The sequence below is a fragment of the Arvicola amphibius genome, chromosome 1, assembly GCF_903992535.2.
Source record: "Arvicola amphibius chromosome 1, mArvAmp1.2, whole genome shotgun sequence".
Lineage (NCBI taxonomy): Eukaryota > Metazoa > Chordata > Mammalia > Rodentia > Cricetidae > Arvicola > Arvicola amphibius.
The window spans coordinates 179,297,639-179,322,021 of record NC_052047.1 but is presented as its reverse complement, the minus strand read 5'-3'; the positions used below and the strand labels follow the sequence as shown (position 1 = coordinate 179,322,021).

At 37.7% G+C, this 24,383-nt stretch overlaps 1 protein-coding gene across 2 annotated transcripts in view; it reads right to left on the bottom strand.

The window, feature by feature from the left end:
• Tbc1d12 (TBC1 domain family member 12) overlaps positions 1–24,383 on the bottom strand; it is a 70,131-nt gene that overhangs the window by 2,889 nt on the left and 42,859 nt on the right. For both annotated transcript variants that reach the window (XM_038338089.2, XM_038338090.2), the window contains 9 exons: positions 18,859–18,941; positions 16,117–16,234; positions 14,097–14,203; positions 12,012–12,092; positions 9,210–9,298; positions 6,510–6,581; positions 4,370–4,498; positions 4,016–4,125; positions 927–1,185 (listed from right to left, as the gene is read on the bottom strand). In XM_038338089.2, the coding sequence (XP_038194017.1) occupies positions 927–1,185; positions 4,016–4,125; positions 4,370–4,498; positions 6,510–6,581; positions 9,210–9,298; positions 12,012–12,092; positions 14,097–14,203; positions 16,117–16,234; positions 18,859–18,941 (1,048 nt within the window). The remainder of the gene's footprint in view (positions 1–926; positions 1,186–4,015; positions 4,126–4,369; positions 4,499–6,509; positions 6,582–9,209; positions 9,299–12,011; positions 12,093–14,096; positions 14,204–16,116; positions 16,235–18,858; positions 18,942–24,383) is intronic.

Here is a 24,383-nt window from a genome sequence, read left to right as displayed (position 1 = left end):
CTGATGCCTACAGATGCAAATGTAGAATTCTCAGCTACCATGTCTACCTGCATGCTGCCATGCTCTCCACTATGAGGATAATGGACTAAACTTCTAAAACTGTAAGTAAACCCAAATTAAATGCCTTTTATTTTTATGAAAGTTACCATGGTCTCTTTACAGCAATAGAACACTGACTAAGACAAAGGTCATTCTCAGCTGTACAGTAAGATCAAGTCTAGCCTGGGTTAAATGAGACCTTGACTCAAAACAACAAAAAGCTACTATCATATATTATGTTCTTTCTGTTGCAACCTTTTAGTACACAGCAGATGGGGCTTTTTGGTGGTGCTTCATTTTTTACATTCATCTATCTATCTGTCTATCTATCTATCTATCTATCTATCTATCTATCTATCTATCTATCTCACATATATGTGAGTGCATTAGCATGCATGTGCCATAGTGCATGTGTGGAGTCATCTACATGTGGGACCCAGGTATTAAACTCAGATAGTCATATTGGCAGCGGGAACCTTTACCCTTGAATCATCTTGCCAGTCTCATAGCAGGTACTTAATACAATTGTCTGTTTGAAATATCAAAGTAACCCCATGACTGCATTGGTAAGTGAGTGATTACTATAGGTGGCAATTCACTAAAATACTACAGGATTTATATAAAATAAAGCTGTAAATTTAGAAAAAAAAAAAAAAAAAAAAAGAGAAAGCCATTTTAAATCCTTCCACCTCAAAGCCAAGAATTATTTTTTAGTTTAAGACTAACATTTGTGATACAATTAACTGCTTTATAAAAGTCAATAAATAATTTTAAGTATTAAAAGTTTAAAAAGGGGTGAGGGAGAAGGTGGAAGGAGAAGGGGAAGAAGTGGGAAATAGATTTGGCATGTAAAATGAGAAAAGATAGTTTTAAAAAAGAAAAAATACCTGAGTCCATTTTTTGGTGCTATTCTGCATCTGAATGGCTGCAATACAGCTGAAAAGCTTTTCTGATGTGATATCTTCTGGCAATTTGGTAAGAAATTGTGCTATATGAATAAAGTCCATCTGTAGGAGTATATCTTCATATAGCCGGAGGATCCCCAATCCAGTCCTAAATAAAAATTCCTCTCCATCTCTGCAAAACACATCCCAGACACGACAAGCCAGGTCAAGTGGCAGTGACTTGCTGTACAGCGTGAAGATCCTAGAGTCAGGGAGGAGACAGTTACTGCGCTGTGTGTTTACTCACTCACCAAGCATCACTACAGAAAAAGAAGTGCATAGGGATAAAAGGACAAACACAGTGTAATGTCTCTTTTCAAAACTTGAATAGTGATAAAATCAATAAGTAATGACATTAAGTAAATTTACAACCTTACATGGAGATGAAGTCTGGAATAAAACGGGGTAGAAGAACATAATGATAAGAGCCATGGAGAGCTCTGAAACCAGAATGCTTGAGTTTGAATCTCTAATTTCCTACTTTGTTATATGACACTAAACATAATATTTAGTCTTGGTATGCCTCAGATTCCTCATCATAGCAGACCAAAGATATTAATATTACCTATTTTAGGGCTGTTTGGAAAATTAAAGTAGTAAAGTCACTTTCTCATCTTGTTATTGGTTTTTATGTATTTATTGGAGGTTGGGGCAGACAAGTTCCCACTATATAGCCAGGCTCCTGCTTATAACTCATGCTCCTCCTACCTCTGCCTCTCCCAGGGCTAGAACTTCAAGCATGCACTACTATACCCAGATTAATCAAGGCTTTAAAACAGTGTCAGATATATAAAAAATGTCCAAGCCTTGAGGTGCAGCTTAATCCTGGAGAAGCTTGCAAGCATGTGCAAGGCTATGTGTTTAATCTTCAGCATTACACATGTCAACCAAACCAACAAACAAGGGAGGGAGAACACCAACCAAAGCAATAGTGAGGAAGGTGGGTGGAGAAAGAATGAGAAAGAGGGAGGGAGAGGGCAGAGAGAGAGGGGAAGCAAACCAGAATATACCAGGGAAGAGAAATGAAAAAGGCCCAATAGGAAGACATCCCATTAGGTAAAGGTCATTATCTACTTATTCATTTTTCTACACCAAAGTTTACAGCTAGCCTAGGGTCGGTGGTAGAGGACCTGCCTAGCATGCAAGCTACCCTGGGCATCATTCCCAGGATAAACTAAATATGGTAGCACATCCTTGAAATTCTAACCCTTGGGAGGTAGAGTAGGAAAATTAGAATTTCAAGGTCATCCTCAGCTACGAAGGAAGTTTGAAGCCAGCCTGGACTACAAGCCCTGTCTCAAAAATAAATAAAGTTCCATAACTACTCCTTACTGTTGACAGCTTCTTCATAATCTTCACTTTTAAAAAAAATTGTTTTTTTTTAATTTAATGTGTATGCCTGTGTGTATGCCTGTGTGCATGTCCATACAGTGCCTGAGGAGGCCAGAGAAGGGCATCCAATTCCCCTGGATTGGAGTTACAGCAACCTTGAGGATGCTGGAAGTTGAACCTGGATCTTCTGGGACAACAGCCAGTGTTCTTAAGCACTAAGCTATCTCTCCCATCCTAAATTCTCCACTTCTTATCAAAATTCACAGTGATACTAAAGTCAACTGCCTATTGCGTACCACACAAAATTAGAGAGAATATCCTGGAAATAAGAAAATAAATATTAGCATCTAAACTCTAAACAAGGAATTATTCCTCTTTCAGAACTTGGATAAAGCTTTGAAAAACATCTTATTAAAGAATTATTACCATATAATATATCTTTTCTGTGTTAAGAATAAAGAAATGACAACTATTTTTTCCCTGAGATATCAGTATATGCTAGGCATTAAATAAGATAATCCATCACTACAATTCACTACATTTCAAGATATTACTACACTCTTTTTCTAAAAAAAATTTATTTACTGCATGTGTGCATGTGTGTGCACGCACATGTTTACCATGGTGCATGTGATGTCAGAGAACAACTATTGGGAGTTGGCTCTTGTCTTACACCTTGTTGAGGCAGGGTCTCTATTGCTTCTGCTGCTGTGCTCATTACTCTAAGCTAGCTTCGCAGGGATTCTCTTGTCTCTGCCTCCCATATCACCACTGGAATGCTGAGATATGTGCCACTGCATCTGGCTTTTTATATAGGTTACAGGGATCAAAATCACATCAGATTGTGTGGCAAGTGCTTTCCCATGCTGAGCCGTCTTCCCAGTCCCCTAGTCTTCTCTCTTTCCTCTATTTTGCAAAAGACTTTAATACACACACACACACACACACACTATATATATATATATATATATATATATATAATTTTTATCTTAAAAATATTTTATTTTAGATACCTGTATATATGTGTATATATTGTATAATTATGCATGTGTGCATAATTAAAGTGTGTGTGTGTGTGTGTGAGAGAGAGAGAGAGAGAGGGAGAGAGAGAGGGGGGGGAGAGAGAGAGAGAGAGAGACCTAACTGCAGTGGAGAAGGGCAGAAGAAGGTGTTAGATCCTCCAGAGCTGTAGTTACAGGCTGTGGAGCTGCTCAAGCATTTCCCCAGTAGGGAAATGAACTCAGGTCTCTGCAAGAGTAGCATGCACTTTTTCTTTTTTTTAAAGAACTGCATCACCACACCACACAAATTACTCTTAACCACTGAGCAATTTCTATAGTTCTCTCCTATTCCCTTTTATAAAAAACTATTTCAAGCCAGTCTATGTCTTTTGTTTGTTTTGTTTTTCAAGACAGGATTTCTCCTTGTATCCCTGGAACTCAACTTTGTAAATCAGCTGGCCTTGAAAGAGATCCTCCTGTGTCTGCCTCTGGAGTGCTGGGATTCAAGGCATGTACCACATCTGGCTCCAGTCTGTTTTTAAATATGTCCCTATATAATGTGGGACTTTTTCTATTTGTAAGGGAGAGGTTCTTTTACACATATAATCTCATCTATCAGATTTACTATATTTCCTAAAAAACAGAGAAAGTTATAGTTTATTTCCTTTTTACTGTTATTTATGTCTGTTAGTGACTTACCAATCTATCAAGTATATATCTGGTGTAAGGCTATATGACTTGAAATGAAGAAATAGTTTGGACAGGTTTTCCTCAAAGAATACTTCAAATGTTGCAAAATACTTCAACATCTATAAGCAGGGAATAAAATCAATAAAATTACAAAATAATCTACTACAAAAAGAAAAACATTAACATTAATAAAAATTTTATTAGCAACTCCTGAGTTGCTTCAAGTTTTCCTAAAACTGCCACTCAATGAAAACTTCATCTATTTTATTTGACTATCTCAGCCTTCCGTGTTTCTTATTCTAAGCAGACATTCAGAGTACAGAAACATAGGAGGCAAACACAGCCTATCCTAAATGCTCATACCATGCTGTGGTCCACCCGGAAGAAGGCCAGCTGGCAGGGCTTATTTAGGAGGTTTGCGAATGCGATGAAGGCATCTGCTTCTTCCAGATTGAGGGTGAGCACAGCAGCGATGAAGGACATCCCCTGGACCTTCCAGAGGGAGGGAGAAAGGAGTTTAAATACCCAGAGTTCAGTTACCCTCTTCAAAATTCACAGACATTAACAATTTACTGACTTCTCCCCACCCCGTAAAAGCAAGTACTAACAAACTGTAATAGTTGTGAAATTCCCTAATTTTAATTTATTGTTCATGTGATAGGGTTTAATAAGTCAGAAAAAATTTAAATCAGCTTTTATTTGCTCTAAGAGCCTATCTCTATTTCTTCTTAGTCTAAATTCTTTCAAAATTACACATTAATGAAAATTAACTGATTGTTTTCACATTATAGCATACAAAGAACTAAGAATAAAAGAGGTCTATGGATAAATTGCTAAAATTCTAAGAAAGAAGTTGTGGGACTTGAAATAGCCTGAACTTGCAGGGAACCACAAGAAAAAAATGAAGGAGAATAAAAAATCCCTTAATAAAAAAAAAAGCTTAAACAAAGAAATGACAGCCCATACAGAATACAACATTTATAATGGAATGAATAGGAGACACTTAGAAAAAGATTCATTTACATTATGAAAGGCCTTAATAAAATAGCTAGTGAGTTATCAATATAGCAATTACACCGGGACTGGAGAGATGGCTCAGAGGTTAAGAGCACTGGCTGTTCTTCCAGTAGTCCTGAATTCAATTCCCAGCAACCACATGGTGGCTCACAACTATCTGTAATGAGATCTGGTGCCCTCTTCTGGTGTTCAGGCAAACATGCAGACAGAACACTATACATAATAAATTCTTATTTTTAAAAAAGCAATTATACGTCTTTAATTAAAAACATAGTCAAGAATTCTATTATAGACATACACACAGAGTCCCCTGAGAGTAACTGCAATGATGGATGTGTCTTGTTCCCAACCAAATATTCTGAAAGGTCTGTCTATAATCACCATTTCTAGCTTCTTTTTATGGGGGGCGGGGGGATCGAGATGGTTTCTCTCTGTTGTACTGACTGCCCTCAAACTCACAGAGATCTGCCTGTATCTGCCTCCGGAGTACTGGATCTAAACACAGGTGTGCACCACTACTGCTCGGCCATCTCCAGCTTCTTACATTCCCTTGTAACATACTTCAGATGGATTCCCTCTCACTAATATTACTACATTGCATTGATCCATTCTTTCTTTTCTTGGGGGTGAAAGCAATCTCATAGCAATCCCCCTGTCTCAGGCTACTAAGTGAGAGGATTACAGGGATGAGACATCACACTGTTTTCAATAATTTTTTTATCTATTCCTATTTCTCTGGAAATATACAAATTAATATAAAACAGAACAAAGTTGTACCAGGCAATGGAATCTCTACAGTTCTTTAAATGAAAGGAGAGAAGATGAAAGTTCAATAACTTCTAGTTAAACACTGGACACTCAAATTTTCTTTGTTTCTTCCCCAAATCCAACATGACAGTAAAGGGAAATGTAAATATTACCTTGGGAGGACAGAGAGAATGGAAAAGGTTACAAACGGTGTAATGATGTAAACATCATTTTAGCAGTTCTAACTAAAAGCAAGTGGAAATGCTGAAACAAAGGTCTGCAGAAGAAAAAGCCAACAGTCATCGAGCCAGCGAATCCTGTCTGGCTCAAGAACTGAAGCTGGGAGACATTCTCAAGTTGAAGAGTGGGGAGAAAACGCAGAGTTGGTTCAATCTACTGAGAGAAATTTTCCTCCCTTTATCCTGTATCGACAGGTGACTTGTCTTCCCCTAATCTAGCAGAATATGCAAAGAATTTATTCAACAGAGGAACAGCCACAGAGAAAAGATGGTTAGGGAGACAAGCCAAAGCAATCACTGACAGCAGAGTGTTAACACGCAGCCAGTTTTATTCTCAGTAGTTGGTAAGAGATGGAAAGCTTCCTCTTCAGGTAAACCAATAAGCTCAAAAGATAAAGCTACATATAATGTGTCTATAAATATCTAATACAACATGTTAAGTCTTGATAGGTACAGATAAAATATTTATATACAAAAATCAGACTGAAACAAATACTTACATAACCAACATCAGGTCTGTAACATGTATATGCCCCTAAGATACTATGTAAAACATCATGATATGGGCCACCCTTAGGAAAGAGGAATAAAATTTGAAATTGTAAGTATCTCTAGGTTAATGATCATGAAATATTAAAAACTAAAATTAAAAAAACGCAGCATTCTCTAACCAGTTTTAGAATATTTAATCATTATAAAATATTCTACATGCATTTATCAAGTTGTTTTCAGAATCAATAAAAGTTTGATCTTAAATAATAAGTCAAATATACTCACTTGAATACAACTTATAATTTACAATTTTAAATACTTCTAAGGCATAACATGATAAATACAGATTATTTTTCTTTTTAAATTTTTTCTATTTTATTTATACACACAAGAAGATAGAAGCTAGGGCCTTGCACATGCATGCACATGTTCTTATACTGAGCCCATTTCACTCTGTATAATTTCAGAAAGAAATAAAAGTGGCCAGGCATGAAGCACACAACTTTAATGCCAACAAAGCAGGTATCACTATGAGTTTGAGGTCAATGTGATCTACATAGTGAGTTCCAAGACAACTAAGGTTACATAGTAAGACATTGTCTTTAAAAAACAAAAGTCAACCAGGTATACTGAATTGTGTCAGTAAATTTAATAGCAATAGTAATTCCTTTTCTTTACTCTCCCACCCCCCTTTGGCTTTTTTGTTTGTTTTTGTTTTTGTTTTGTTTTGTTTTTTGAGACAGGGTTTCTCTGTAGCTTTGGAGCCTGTCCTTGTACTAGCTCTTGTAGACCAGGCTGGCCTTGAACTCACAAAGATTCACCTGCCTCTGCCTTCTTGAGTGCTGGGATTAAAGGCGTGTGTCACCACCACCCGACTCCCCTTTGGTTTTTTGAGACAAGGTTTCTCTGTGTATCTTTGGTTGTTCTGAAACTCATGCTGCAGACCAGGCTGGCCTCAAACTCCCAAGTGCTGAATTAAAGGCGTGCGCCACCACACTCAGCTCCAATAGTCCTTTTAATAATGTGTATGTAGGGGCTGGAGAGATGGCTCAGAGGTTAAGAGCACTGCCTGCTCTTCCAAAGGTCCTGAGTTCAATTCCCAGCAACCACATGGTGGCTCACAACCATCTGTAATGAGGTCTGCTGCCCTCTTCTGGCCTGCAGACATACACACAGACAGAATATTGTATACATAATAAATAAATTAAAAAAAAGTAATGTGTATGTATAGGTTTTCTGCCTGCATGTATATCTGTGGACAGTGTATGTGCATGATGTCCATGGAGACCAGAAAAGAGTGTCAGATACCCCGGAATTAGAATTACAGAGAGCTGTGATCTGCCACAAAGATGCCAGGAATAAAATCTGAGTCTTCTAAGAAGAGCAAACAATTGATCTTAACTGTGGGGTCTTCTCTTCACTTACGGTGTTTTTTTTTTCATTTATTTACTTATTGTGCATATGTGTAGGTACATACATGTCAGGAATTGGTTCTCTCCTTCCAACTATGTGGGTTCCTAGGATCAAACTCAAGTTGTCAGGCTTGGCAGCAAGCACCTTTACCTGCAGATTCATCTCACTGGTACCAAAAGTAAAAATGTTATCAACACAAAGCCTGTATTATACGTAAACTATTTCCTTGGATTTTAATATTAAAAATTAAAGATAGCCAGTTATTCCTGTAAAAAAATAAATATAAAAGTAAACTATTTCTTCCTAGTTCAGTGGTAATTCTAAGAAACTTGGAACCAATGTATTATATTTTAACAGTTTGTCAGGTAAATCCATTAATTCAAACATAAAAATTAACTATAACAAAAATGTAAGTTCTACCACATAATAAATATGTGCTATGATAACTACAATGTGTTTTATTCTATAGAAAACAGTGCTTTAATTTTTGTTAGTTTTACATTTTTATATAAAGACTATTTTTAATTTTTAAAAATTTATTTATTTTTTATGCATATGAGTGTTTTATCTGTATATATATGCCTGGTACCATGGATGTCAGAAGAACGAGTCAGATGCCCTAAAACTGGAGTTAGAGATGGTTGTAGGCTAGAAACTGAACCCAGGTCCTTCTCTTAACCACGGAGCCATTTCTCCATTCCTGCTAAAAAGAAAGCTTTTTTTGTTTTATTAAAGCAAGGTGTCACTATGTAGCTGCAGGCTGAGATTCACTTGCCTCTGCCTTCTGAGTGCTGGGATTAAACCCATCTACCACCATGCCTGGCTTCTTCTCAAATTTTAAAAATATTTATTTTTTTAAAAAATAATACCTGGGGGCTGGAGAGATGGCTCAATGGTTAAGAGTATTGGCTGCTCTTCCAGAAGACCCAAGTTCAATTCCTAGCACCCACATGGCTCACAACTGTCTATAACTCCAGTTCCAGGGGATCCAACACCCTCACACAAACATACATGCCTGCAAAATATCAATGCATGTAAAATAAAAACAAATATTATAGAAATAATAATATGTGGGCTGGCATGGTAATTCATGTCTTCAATCCCAGCATTTGGAAGGCAGAGGCAGGTGAATCCTGTGAGTTCTACACCAGCCTGCTCTATATGGGATACATAGTGAAACTCTGTATCAAAAAACTAAAATAAAAAATAGTGCTTATGGATTTATAGAATTTGTCCCACTGAGTATTGAAAGAATAAAATAAAATAGCCATGAGAAACTGACTAGAAAACCTCACCTTCTGAAAGATGTAGAGAGATGGAAATGTACGGGATATGTCCAACTTAATTAATTCCAGGCTAGCCTCTCGGTCAGCAACAGATATACCTGTATTACCAAACAAATAAATTTAAGCAGAGGCCAATCGCATTGCCTATATGTTAACAGAGTAGAAAAGCTGAATAATCAAGAATGTGCGATAACACTGAATAGTCTTTGTTAGAACTTAGGACTTAGCCTCTTCCCCACCCCCAGCATTGTTTTTTTCTTCTTTGTTTGTTTGGTTTTGAGACAGGTCTCATTATGTAGTTCCAGCTGTACTGGAACTCACTATGGTCACCCAGCTGGCCTCAAATTCATAGCCATCCTCCTGTCTCTGCTTCTCAAGTGCTGGGATTAAAAGGCATGCATCTTGCCTAGATAGTTTTTGACTTTAGTATTTTGTGTGGGGAATCTGAGACAAGCTCTCACATATCCTAGGCTAGCTCCAAACTTCAATTCCCCATGTAGAATTGAATTCCTGATCTTCTTGTCTGTACCCTCCTAGTATTACGGCATATAATACTAGTTTGTGTGGTACGGGGGTTAAACACAGGCCCTCGTGTATGCTAGGCAGGCACTGCCTCTGAGCTACATCTTCAGTCCTCTTTCCCTTCCGAGACAGGGTCTCACTCTGTAACCCAGGCTAACCTCAAACTCATATCAGTACTTCTGCCTCAGCCTTATAAGTGCTGGGATTATAGAGCACCAACCACAGACAAGAAAACATGGTGACTACTTCTTCTCTTTCTCCTTCCCACTGCACCTTGTTTGGTTCTCTCCTATCATAAGGGAGCTATGAATCACACTCATCCTTAGATTTGACAGTACATGCCTTTTCCACTAAGCCATCTTGCCAGCCCTGGCATAGTTCTTTATTACATTTAATTCAGTGTAAAGTACAATTTGTTTTGTAAAGGTTCTCATGTTCAGGCTACACAGCTGAAAATTACCCTGAACCCAGTCCTCCTGCCTCTATCCCCTAAAGTGTAGGAATAAAAGTGTATTACCCTTACTCTCAGACACATGCCATTTTACTTCATATATGTTGTTTTTTTCTGTTTTGTTTGTGGCTCTGAGCAATTGTTCTTCAACCACCGAGTTTCAGTTTTAGGTATTTTTTTGTTTGCTTGATTTTCTTTTGGTTTGTTTGTTTGTTTGTTTCTCTGTGTAACAGCCCTGGCTGTCCTGGAACTCACTTTGTCGACCAGGCTGGCCTCAAACTCACAGAGATCTGCCTGCCTCTGCCTCCTGAATGCTCAGATTAAAGGTATGCACCACCGCCACCTGTCCCTTTTGTTGCTGATGTTGACATTTCCGATCTTAATTTGTATAATTTTGGCACTTCATAAAAACTGAGCCAGGGATGGGGATATATGGATATATACCTGTAATCCCAGTCCTCTGGAAACAGAGGCAGCAAGTTCAAGGCTAGACTGGGCTATAAATGAATATATCTTAAATAATAATAATAAATAAATGAAAAGAATAAAGCAACAGCTGAGATCCTGCTAATACAAAATTTCACATATCTTCACTCCCTTTGCAGTTCCTCACAAACAGCTATAATCGCTGCCTGATCTCAACATGATTCCTTCATGGCCCTCAAAATCAAGTCTTCTCTCTGACCACTTAATATTTCCCTTTCCTACTGTCACTTCCTAAAACTGAAAACAGCATTTTGCAAAGTGGTTGCTCACAGACAACCACTGTAAGATAAATACTATTTCTTTATTGAAAGATACATTTTGGAGTTTTACTTACAGGCAAGAAAGAGTTTGCTTTCCTTTTTTATTTACTTAAATTTTTCAGGCAGGGTTTCTCTGTATAACAGCCCTGGCTATCCTGAAACTTGTTTTGTAGACTAGGCTGGTCTCGAACTTACAGAGACCTACCTGCCTGCCTCTGCTGGGATTAAAGGTGTGCACCACTATGTCCAGTGAGTTTGCTTTCTACACAGTAGATGTAACACAAAAAAAAGGACGAAAGGAAGGAGGGAGGGAGGGAGGGAGGGAGGGAGGAAGGGAGGGAGGGACGGAGGCAGGCAGGGAGGGAGGGAGGGAATATATCTTAGTTGGAAGAATTCATGCTCAGCATATATGAAGGCCCAGGTTCAATCCCCAGCACCAACATATATCCACAACGTATGTCCGACATAGTGGCTCACACAGATAATCTTGGAACTCGGGAGACAGAGGCAGGACATCAGAAGTTCAGTGTAATCCTCAGCTACACAGTGACTTCAAGGCCAGATTGAACTGAATGAGAACCTATCTTTAAAAAAAAAGAATTAGGAAAATGATTCTCATTATCAGACTACAAAAGATAATTAAATAAATTTGCCTAAATTTAATAAAATGATACAAGGAAAAAATTCTTCAAAATGGTTAAGAAAACTAACTGGCAAGGCAGAGAGAAGTAAGGGTGGGAGTTATGGTTGAATTAAATGAACAAAGAATAAGGGAAATCCCAGTAAGAACTATATGTGGTTTACTAGGGACTAAGGTCAGTGGATGAAGAAAGATGATTTCAGAAAGTGAAAAACACGAGTCTTTATTAACAGCTTGGTCTGAAAACACTTGATTCGTCACTGGATCAAACAGACCTGACTTCAGTTTCTTGCTTCTAACTCACTAACTACTCTGAGCCTGTTTCCCTTTCCACAGCTCAGAGTTCTATCATCTACTGAAATGAGGTGCTGTACTTAAATCTGGCTCATGATCTAGAATCCCAGTGCTGTATTCAGGGCGTGGGTTTGAAACCCCATGGGAAACCCTCATACCTTCAGCGCCACTGTCAGAACTGGTTTCACTGAAGCTCTTCCACCGTTCTCTTGCTCTCGAAAGAAAGATTTCATACAGTTCTTGGGAGAAAAACAAAAATTCATAAATAATACAAAAGAAATAAATTCACATTTTTATTTTCACTATAAGTGGGTATCAAAAATGTGATAAAGAGTGGGGGTAGCATAACCCTTTAATCCCAGCACGTGGGAGGCAGAGACAGGTGGCTCTCTGTGAGTTCAAGGCCAGCCTGGTCTACAGAGTGAGTTCCAGCACAGGATCCAGAGCTACACAGAGAGACCCTGTATAAAAATACAAAAACAAACAAAAAAGTATGGTAAACTGAAGCAAACTCCTTTATCAGAATTCTTTATGAGGTGACACAGGAGTAAGGTCATCCTGGGGTCTCCTGCCAGCTCCAGGAATGGAGGGCACTGCTTGTCAGCCAGACTGGCCAGGAGCAGCTACAACTTGAGGAGTCAGGCCCAGACTGCACTCCAACTCCACCAGTTATTACCTCTGGGATTTCAAGAAACTTATTTAACTACTCTTGAACTTGATCTTTTCATCTGTAAATTGGAGAAAATAATACCCATTCATGGGGTTACTAATAATTAAACTAGTCATTTTCAGTAGGTTCTGGTATCTTTTCTCTTTTTTGTTTGTTGTTGTTGTTTATTTTTGTTTGATTTGTTTTGTTTTCTGAGACAAAGTTTCACTCCCTAGCTCTGGTTGTCCTTGAGCTCACTCTACAGACCAGGCTGGCCTCAAACTCAGAGATCCACCTGCCTCTGTCTCCCAAGTGCTGCGATTAAAGATGTGCACCACCAGCCTGGCATCTTCTGGAATTTTTTCTATCTTTGAGACAGGTTCTCAAGAGGTAGTAGCCTTGGCTTGAGTTTGTGGTCCTATTGTCTCCAACTTCTGAGCGCTAGGATTACAGGTATACCTGGTTTATGCAGTGCTGGGGACCAACATATTCATGGTAGGTAAGCACTTTACAGAGTTATACCCCCAGCCATACAATACATTACTACTACTATTAAGAGACTGAAGTCTCCAAAGAGAGAGAGATGGAAGTCTCTTATGGTATTATAGTTAACTGTCTAACTATATAGGATTAACACTATCACGCAGGCTGATCGCCACATATTTTGTTAGAAAAAATTTTTTTGAGTCAATCCCAGGTAGCCCTTCAACTATGTAGACAGAATGACCTTAAACTTCTGATCCTCCTGTTTATATCTCGTGTGCTGAGATTACACTGGTAGAATTACAGACATGTGTCATGCCCACTTCTTAAAAAAATTATTTTGTTTGGTATTATCTTAATTCTATTTAAACTTTTTCTTTAACTATCAAAATGACTCTAGCATTTTAATACTTGTCAAGGTTTTAAGAGACTTAAGGCAATTTCTTGAAAGTCTCTTTTTTTCTAAACTTTATCATCATCATCATTATCAGGTTCTATAGACACTGTAGCCTACAACCCACTGCGGAGCCCCAGCTAGCCGCAAAACTGCAGCAAAGCTGTCGCAGCCTCCGAAGCGCTAAAGGACGGAGCTATCAAGCTTTACAATGCAACAAAAACTTAGTGAAACCCATGATTTCCTTAATTTAAAACATTAAGAAAAAAAATACTCAAACTCTAAATAAAAGGACTGGTTTGGATATGCATCCAGCAGGAAAAAAAATCAAATTAAGTTCCCTCAGTACATTGTTTACTGTCTGAACACAGATGGAGTCGGTCTGTCCAGGTGCTAAACTAGCATCTCCTGTGTGTACTTACTCTTCACTACACAGACTCTCACAAGCTTTATTTACATCATCTGTATTTGTAGTATCTGATGCCAAGAACACTATTGTGATAGCTGTAAACTAGAGGAAAAAGCCAGCAAATCTTACGTATATAATGATATATAAAAACTCATTAACTATTACAAAGTTTGGGAGGGCATGAGGTATGCTCTGAAAGTGACATATATGGCAGTGTCTTTTAAATGGCAACTCTAACTAACATGATTTATAAAACTCTGAAGATGATAATTTGTATGTGTGGGAATAACTGAATATAGAATACAAACCAGGAGTGATATTTAGTTCATTTCCTACAGCTAGACTCCAAACTTTCCCACGAACACTAGGGGGCAATCCCTGCCACCACAATTCTCGAACTCTTCTTGTACTACGCCTAGAATTAAAGGAGGAGAAAAAAGGAAAAAGTTACTTTTTATACCAAAAATACTAGTTGCATACTGGTTTACCTACGGCCAAGTCACCAGATGATTTTTAAGAACTTAAAGAGGTAAGTATGTAATGCATTCTTTCCTTTGAGTTCATGCCTGAGGACTGTGAAAGCCTCTAAGATGGACTGCGGGGAATTAAAGGGAATGGCCCCAGACAGATGTTACTTATTTAATATATAATCAAAAAATCAGAACCATATGGAAAATTATTAAAAATAAAAAGGACATAAAATGAACTACCAGTTCAGTACCAAAACTAAAATCACGAAGAACCGACTATGGGTGGGGCTGGATGAGCCCCTAGGTCTTAAGGAGCAGTAGCTCACTTGGATTCAAGTCTAATTGAGCCACTCATTGTATAACCCTGAGCACAACACTTAGCTTCTCCAAGCATGAGCTAGATAACCTTGAGTAAGATAAATGTGAGTAAAAATATAACTGCCTTATAGAACTAAGACTCAAATGTAACTACTTAACATAGACAATAGAATAGTTTCTTTATCTGCAGGGAATATATTCTAAACTCCAAAACCACAAATAATACCAAACTCTAGAGATAAAGTTGAATTTGTAATTTAGACACAATAAGAGATGAACAATAGCTAACAATAAAAGGATATACTATGATAAATGTTATATAAATTAGGGTACTTCTATGTAAAGGAAGTCCTTTACAGCTTCTCTTTGACAAATGTGATCACCAGGATCCCTACTGTTACATCAGTCAAAGAAGAGGTACTTAACAGAAGCTCTGCCATCTATGACAGCAGCTCAGGAAACTGAAATGTCACAGAGTGAGTAGTAGACAGGCCTTGTATACCCCATGGAGATGTTGGACAAAGGATGATTTATGGCCAGGACAAAGTAGTGCAGAATAGATTTCACTGAGGTTCTCAGAAAAACATACAATTTAAACTTCTGAGTTTTAATTTCTAGAATTTTCTATTTATATTCAGTTAGTTAATCTTCTACTTTTAGACCACAGGTAACCAAATCTTTCCAAATAAGAGTACAGATAAGTGGGACTACTGTGTCTGTCACATTTCCAATATTTAACAAATTGTCAATGTACATCCTACATGCATTGTAGAAAGTATCCTTCAACCCTTTAGTCCAGAGGGAAGATAAAACATATGTAGAAATATTGTCAAAAAGGAAGAGACCAAAAAGGTGAAGGAACAAAAAGGCAAGAGGAATATTAGCCTCAAAGTATCATAGAACTTTCACAGGGGAAAGATTGTATTTCATGTATTTTCTCACTTAAGAGAACAGCATTTAAAAATACCTTTTATTGTTTTTAATCTTCTTTCTTTTCTTATGTATCTATTTATTTATAGATGCTGTCTCTCTAGGTAGTTCTAGCTGGTCTGGAACTCACTATATTACACAGGCTGGCACTGAATTCATGGTAATCCTCCTGTCTGAGCATCCAGATTACTCGGATTACAGGCATGTACCATCATACTTAACTTTAGAAACACTTTTAACATCTGATAAACGTACCTTATATTTTTCTATTTAATGACCTCTTTCAATAATAAATCTCTTACAATTAGTGTTATATTAGAATTAAGAAAAATAGTAATTGAGAAGACTAAAAGTTTCCTGAGTCAGTTCATATTCCATGGGTTCCAGAGGACACATGAGATTTTAGCAGCACAGAGGACGGTCAGTAAGAAGAGGATGAGTAGAGACGGGAGCTCATGAGGGTTAGAGGTGAACACGAGGCGAGTCAGGCAATGGTTAATAGTAAAATTTAGCTACAGCATAAGATACATGCTGAGAAGTGATAATATAGACTTGGAAAAGATGAAATATTTGGAGACACACTAAACTTCTGGAAAATCTGCTTACTTACATTACTTCCCAATTGGGCAGTATCTCATTGATCCAAATTACCATTGCACTTGCAATGCTTTCTTCCTGCTTAAATCGTTCTTTCATTATTCTTTTTCTTTTATGTGCTTCTTTAATTTCTGTTTTGAACAAGTAAGAATTATTTCAATACAAATGAGCTAGATCAAAATCCCTTCCTTTTGTACCTAAGTCTATAAAAAGGTTCCTTCAAGAAGAATCTTCTTGTAGTAGAGAGGAAGGAAAAGGGAGAAAAAGAAACAAAACCCTGGTCTAACATCATTCTAAAGTACCATCTTCCATCTCACAAAAGTAATGGGGTAAAGAGCAAAAAGAATTTTTTAAAAATGACCAGTAAATTGCTGTTACTTCTTTCTGGTTGTTCTCTGTTTTGCTTTTTCATTGAGACAAGGTTCTGCAAGGCTGCCTATGCTGCCTGGCTGTTCTACATTTTTCTTTGCCTTTGTTTCTCTTTTATAGCCTTTAATTATTTGTAAGACAGGGTCTCAGGGAGCCCAGGCTTGCTTCAAACTTGTTACGAAGCTAGGATAATCCTGAACTCCTGATATTTCTTCTTCTACCTCTCAAGTTCTAGGATTACAGGTGAGTGCCACCACTCCTAGCTTATGCAGTATGAGGGTCTACCCAGGACTCTGCCCACATTAGGCAGTCATTCTCCCAACTGCTTTACATCCCCAGGCTGTCTTAAGACAGGCTCTCTTCCTAGACAGCCTGGAATGCATTGCATTTACCAGGCTGTCCTCACATGTACTTCATCCTTCTAGCACTGCCTCCCTAGGGCTGGGAATACAGATGTGTACCACCACTATGCCTAGCTGGTTGTACCACATAATTCTGTTTATTTAATCTACAAAATGAAATCTGTTGATGAAATAATTATATTAAAAAACCTGCAAGCAACTAGCCAAGAGCCATTTTCATACAATGGATTTACTAATTTCAATAAAAACAATATGATATTTAAAATTATTTTGCCAATGACACTATTACTTTATAAATACTTTTTAGCATAGTGTTTTATTTTACTAATTAGGTTAAAATGAAAAATTTCAACAAACAAAAATAATGCACTTCTGAGTTTAGAGGTCACAATCTTGTAACAAAAGCTGCCTCAAATATAAAGAGAAGTGAGCTATAAATCAAAAGTTATAAGATGGGCAATGGTGGTACACGCCTTTAATCCCAGCACTCAGGAGGCAGAGGTAGGCGGATCTCTGTGAGTTTAAGGTGAGCTTGGTCTTCAGAGCAAGTTCCAGGATAGCCAGAGCTACACAGAGAAACACTGTCTTAAAAAACAAACAAAAAACAAACAAAAACATTGAAAGTTATTTTAAAAAAATTTAGACCTTGTAGGAGATCAACTAGCCAAAGTATTTTCAAATTGTGTATCATACGTGCCTCAGAAACTGTTTCAAGAGGCAAGAAAGAAGCCAAGCACTGGCTCTACATCTATCTTTTATGTATTCAGACTGTATGTAAGATGTCTTTAAGAAAAATGTGTTAAATAAGAGGTTGAAAATCCAATATAGTCACCTGCTTCCAAAGTTATAGATAAGGAAACAGTGGACCTATTTAGAGTTTCACAATCAGAGATCACATTAAAAAGGATTCATCTTAATTTCTCAATTTATTATTATTTCTACTACATAATGTACCATCTACTTCTCAATAAATATTAGTCAAATAGTAAAGTCAAGATAAAGTAGTAAATAAAAGCTTACTGGCTATGAATTTTGGGGAGCGGTTTCAAGACAGGGTTTCTCTGTGTAGCCCTGTGTTGCTCTGTAGACCAAGCCAGCCACAAATTCAACAAATATTCATAAGTATATATATTAAAATAAACTCAACCAATGTTCAAGTAATTAGGCATTTTAGAAGGCTATTACTGGGCTTATATCCATTATGCTTACTCTAACATTAAAGACACAACACTACTTCCAAAGCAGAGCATAAAGCGGAACTATATGCTATTACTACATACTCCATTCCGTTCACTTAAGTCAAGGGGGGGGGGATCAGTAAATAAATTTTGTCTTAAAACATATTTAAAATAAATATAATCTATATTAGAAATACATATTTATAAAAATGAGTATTTATCCTTAACTAATGATGGTCAACACATATTACATACACTGTTAAACTACACTTATATAGGTGGGAGTTGGAGGAAAAAGGAATGAATAAAAACATAAATTGTGCAAATGAGAAGGTTTATAAACCTAACCAAATGGCAACGCTGAGACTTTAGGTGGACTTTACTAATTATAAAAGCAAATTTTAGGTTCAAATTATATTCTCACAGTAATAGAGAAAACTAAAGTAACACTGGAAGAGTGACTGTCACTGCATGAAAAAAATATATTGTAAAAGGCCAAAAGTCTAAATACTATTAAAGAGAAACAACAGGAATGAGCTCATGAATTCTTACAATTTTCTTTTTAAAAAAAAAACAAAAACAATACTAAATCTGGGCATGGTGGCTCACACCTGCAATCCCAGAACTAGAAAGACTGAGTCCTGAAATATATGAGGAGCTCAAGGCCAGAGTGGCTTCAAAGTGAGACTCTGTCTTAAAAAATTAAAATAAAAAACCTAAGCCAAAACAAACAACAAAACAAACCTAAATTATAAAAAAAGCTATAGAATAATAAGAATTATCTTTATGAGAAAATTAAATAGTTAAAATGTGTAAATTAGCTACAACACTGTCAGTCAACGCGACCTCGCTTCCGCGCCTCGGCCACCATCTCGTCATACTCCTGCCGGTGACGTGAAGCTTCCTCCACAGACTTCGCAGGAAGGTTCCTGTTTAAAAAAAAAAAAAAAAAAGGCCAAATTTTAAACATCTTTTAAATTTACTACCTTTCTAGAAGCAGATATAAATATTGCTAACCTAAAGTTACTTTCACAGAAAATGTAAATGAGCAGACACGGGGAGCACTCAGAAAGCGTTCTGTGAGGTCAGCCTGGTCCACCCTGCCTCAACAAAGAAAAGGTAAATAAAGGCAGAAAGGAATTCCGCATTTCAAAACAAACTTGGAATTTAGATCCCTGATATTTATGATATATAAAGACATTTATAGTTGTGTTTTTGTATGTAAGCATACATTTATTTTTAAGAATGATTTATTTTATGTATATATGTGAACCTGAGTTTACCTATTTGTGTCCCAAGTATGCAGATACTTGCCAGAGCCAGAAGTTGTTGGATCCCCTGAAACTGTGTTAAGGATGGCCGTGAGCTACCCATGTGGGTGCTCGGAACTGAATGTGGGTTCTCTGAAAGAACAGTAAATGCTCTAATCACTTATCTCTCAGCCCCGTATTTATTTATTAAAAGATTGTATTGTGCCAGGTGGTGGTGGCTCACGCCTTTAATCCCAGCACTCAGGAGGCAGAGGCAGGCGGATCTCTGTGAGTGGGAGGCCAGCTCTGTCTATAAGAGCTAATTCCAGGACAGGCTCCAAAGCTACAGAGAAAGCCTATCTCTAAAAACAAACAAACAAAAATTGTATTGCATTTATTTGTGTGTGGGTGGTGCTGTGTATGGAGGTCAAAGAACAACTCGCAGGAGCTGCTTCTTGTCTTTTGGAGTTCCTAGAGTCATAATTCAGGTTCTTAAATGTCATAGTTTTATACAAGCCATATGGTTGACTCATGTTTAGATATTTAAACATTTCAGATCTTAGGCAGTGTGTTCAGGTTATTCGTTATATCCACTCCTAGATTTGTTGGTTTTTTAAAAAAATTTTATTGATATTTATTGAGCTCTACATTTTTCTCTGCTCCCCTCCCTGCCTCTTCCCTCCCCCCTTCAACCCTCCCTATGCAAGGTCCCTATGCTCCCAATTTACTCAGGATCTTGTCTTTTTCTACTTTCTATTTCCCATGTAGACTAGATCTATGTAAGTCTCTCTTAGTGTCTTCATTGTTGTCTAAGTTCTCTGGGATTGTGTTTTGTAGGCTGGCTTTCTTTGCTTTATGTTTAAAAACAACCTATGAGTGAGTACATGTGATAATTGTCTTTCTGGGTCTGGGTTACGTCACTCAAAATAATGTTTTCTAGCTCCATCCATTTGCCTGCAAAATTCAAGATGTTATTTTTTTCTGCTGTGTAGTACTCCATTGTGTAAATGTACCATATTTTTCTTATCCATTCTTTGGTCGAGGGGCATTTAGGTTGTTTCCAGGTTCTGGCTATGACAAACAAAGCTGCTATGAACATAATTGAGCACGTGTGCTGTGGCACAATTGAGCATCCTTTGGATATATACCCAAAAGTGGTATTGCTGGGTCTTGAGGAAGGTTGTTTCCTAATTTTCTGAGAAATCGCCACACTGATATCCAAAGGGGTTGTACCAGCTTGCATTCCCACCAGCAATGCAGAAGTGTTTCCTTTTCCCCACAACCTCCCCAGCATAAGTTGTCATCAGTGTTTTTGACCTTGGCCATTCTTACAGATGTAAGATGGAATCTTAGAGTTGTTTTGATTTGCATTTCTCTGATGACTAAGGATGTTGAACATTTCCTTAAAGTGTCTTTCAGCCATTTTAGATTCTTCTGTTGAGAGTTCTCTGTTTAGGCCTGTACTCCACTTTTTTTTTTAAAAAAAATGGATTATGTGTTCTTTTGGTGTCCAATTTCTTGAGTTCTTTGTATATTTTGGAGATCAGACCTCTGTCTGATGTAGGGTTAGTGAAGATCTTTTCCCATTCTGTAGGCTGTTGTTTTGTCTTGTTGACCGCGTCCTTTGCTTTACAGAAGCTTTTAAGTTTCAGGCGGTCCCATTTATTAATTGTTTCTCTCAGTGTCTGTGCTACTGGGGTTATATTTAGGAAGCAGCCTCCTATGCCAATGCGTTCAAATGTACTTCCCACTTTCTCTTCTATAAGGTTCAGTGTGGCTGGCTTTATGTTGAGGTCTTTGATCCATTTGGACTTGAGTTTTATGCATTGTGAAAGATATGGATCTATTTTCATCATGTTGATATCCAGTTATGCCAGCACCACTTGCTAAATATGCTTTCTTTTTTCCATTTGATATTTTTTGCTTCCTTGTCAAAGATCAGGTGTTCAAAGATGTTTGGATTGATATCCGTGTCTTCGATTCAGTTCCATTAGTTGACTTCTCTGTTTTTATGCCAATACCAGGCTGTTTTCAGTACTGTAGCTCTGTAGTAGAGTTTGAAGTCAGGGATTGTGATGCCTCCAGAAGTTCTTTTAATCTACAGGATTGTTTGGCTATCCTGGGTTTTTTGCTTTTCCATATGAAGTTGAGTACCATTTTTTCGAGGTCTTTGAAGAATTTTGCTGGGATTTTGATGGGCATTGCATTGAATCTTTGATTTGACGTTTTTCATAAACCCTTTTGACATACAACTAAAAAATTATACACATTTAAAAATAGTTTGACAAGAGGTAGGGTGCAGGGACTGGATAGTAAGAGCACTGCCTTCCTGAGTTAATTCCCAACAACCACAAGGTGGCTCACAATCATCTAGAATTTGAATGCCTGGTCATTAGGAAGTGGGACTATTTGAGAGGGATTAGGAGGTGAGACCTTGCTGGAGTAAGTGTGGCCTTGCTGGAGGAAGTGTGTCACTGGAAGTAGGGGTGGCGGGGGGGGGGGTGCTTCTGGTTTCAAAAGCCCAAACCAGCTCCAATGTTTCTTCCTGCTGCCTGTGGATCCAGATATAGAACTCTTGACTTCTCTTCCAGTACTACGTCTGCCTATGATCCCTACTAATGATGAAAATGGGCTAAACCTGACAGGGGGCAGTGGTACAAGCCTTTAATCCCAGTGCTCAAGAGGCAGAGGCAGGCCATACTCTGAGTTAGAGGCCAGCCTGTTCTAGAACAGTCAAGGCTAAACAGAGAAACCCTGTCTCAACAAAAACAAACAAAAAACAATTAAAAAAGAAAATGGAGTAAACCTCTGAAACTGTAAGCAAGCCCCAGTTAAATGCTTTCTTTTATAAGAGCTGCTCTGGTCATGGTGTCTCTTCACAGCCATAGAACACTAAGACAATGGGACTCTGGGGGCCATTCTTGTTCATATAACCATAGTCACCTTTCACTAGCACCTTTCAGAATTTCTATTATTCAGTTTGGTATTGGTGCACATGTAGGCAAGGAACCAAGGCAAAAGGATTACAAATGCTAAACAGCTTGAGCCATGTAGTGAGACCCTATCTCAAAGAAGCTGTTGCTGAAATTGTCAAAGATGTTGCTAGAAGAAAAATAGAAGCAATTTTACCCACTGATACTTTTTTAAAAAGTGTTATAAGTATCAGTGTTTTTTTTTTTCTTTAACAAATTTACTAGAAACACAGCAACATATTAGTGTATCTGGGTATCTGGATATATCATATTCCTTAGGGATGTCTTAATTTTTGTTTTTTTCTTTTGTTTTTATTTTTTGAAATGGTTTCTCTGTGGATTTCTTGATTTTTAGTTATATAAGTTGAGGAAAAGGCATACACACACACACAAGGATAAATTTACAGGAAGTACTGTATTTGAAATCTTCTAAGATTTCAGGTGATGAAATAGTATCATTGTTCCATCTGTAAAAAAAAAAGTTTCAACCATAAAAATCTGTGCAATGTAAAACGAATCCTATGTACTCAGTGACTCCAGATGCATCTAAAACTATGGAACAAGAGAGAAAAGGGAGAACCAAGCACAGGTTTCCTTTGGAAAAGAAACTTTTTACATTATCACTTGTATTTGAATAGGAGGAAGCGTCCAGCACCAATTCCACGCTAAAGAGGAAATTCTGCCCATTTTTTCTAAGATTTATATTTTTATATGGCCGTATGTGTATCTCTGTGTGTTTATGTGCGCCACATATATGTAGTTGCACACAGAAGCCAGAGGGCATCAGATTCTCTGGAACTGAAGTTACAGGCAGTTGTAGCTACCCAACATGGGTGCTGGGAACCAATAGAATAGGTTCTCTGCAAGAACAATCTTCGAGTTTGTTTTCTTGTTGCTGCGATCATCCTGATCCAAATCAACTTAGAGAAGAAAGGGTTTATTTCAGCTTCCATGTTGCTGCTCATAACCAAGAGAAGGCACAGCACGAGCTCCTGGTGGGAACCTGGCTGCAGAAACTGAAGCAGAGACCATGGAGGAGTGCTGCTTAGTGGGCAGACCCTGGCTAATGCTCCGCCTGCTCTCTTACAACGCCTGCCCAGGGGTAGCACTACACACGGGGGGTTGGGCCCTCCTACAATAACAGTAACAAAGAAAATACCTCACACATATGCCCTTCTTTAGTTGAGGCTCCCTCTTTTCAGGTAACTATGGGTTTGTATCAAGGTGACCAATGACAATACTGACCACAGGCAATAACTATGACTTATTGCCTTTAAGTACCTTTAACCAACTGAGTCTTTTCTCTGGCCCTTTGCCCTTTCTGTACCGCTCTCATAGATAATATCTCACAGCTAAGAAAATGTCATTACCAGTAAGTTGAATTCAAAAGTAAGCCAGCACCCAGCACCCAGGAGGTAGAGGCAGGTGGATCTCTGTCAGCCTGAGGCCAGTATGATCTACATAATGAGCTCTAAAATAGCGTGGGTTAAGGAGTGAGACCCTGCCTCAAAACAAAACAAACAAACAAAAAACAGGGTATCTTGAACCTGTCTGCATCCACGAACAGGAAAACAAACAAACAAAACCTACAAAGTTACTAAGGACTCTGCTCCAGCTTCTCAGCATCTAACTGGATAGATGTTATCTGACCCAAATCTGTCAAAAGGTATTCTGGGAGAGAAAAGGTAGGTGTTCCACTTCGTATTCATGGATTACCATCTGGTTTATCCTTCATAAGACTGAATTTTCATTTACTTCAGTTCTCTGCACCTATTTTTTTCAATTCATTGAAGAGGAGACAAGTAATGAGTGATTAAGCATTTCCATATTCAAGCACCTTTTAAAATGGCAATTATATAAGTTATATAAATCATTTCCTTCTAGAATGGCCCTATTCAAATTTAAGAATTCATTATAGCAAATCAAAGTTAAATGAAACAGAGATCACATTTAACCTCTAGATTACAGATGACCAGACACAAGGGGGAAGCTCCAACACTTACTCTAATTAATTACTATATTAAATTTAGAGTAATAGAATAAGCTACCTGCTTAGTTTGGAGTCTATTTAACGATCCTCAACCAAATATTTTTTCCTTGCTTATCTAATCATCCTTGCTTTCCTGCAAATGATTCTTCCTAAGAATAG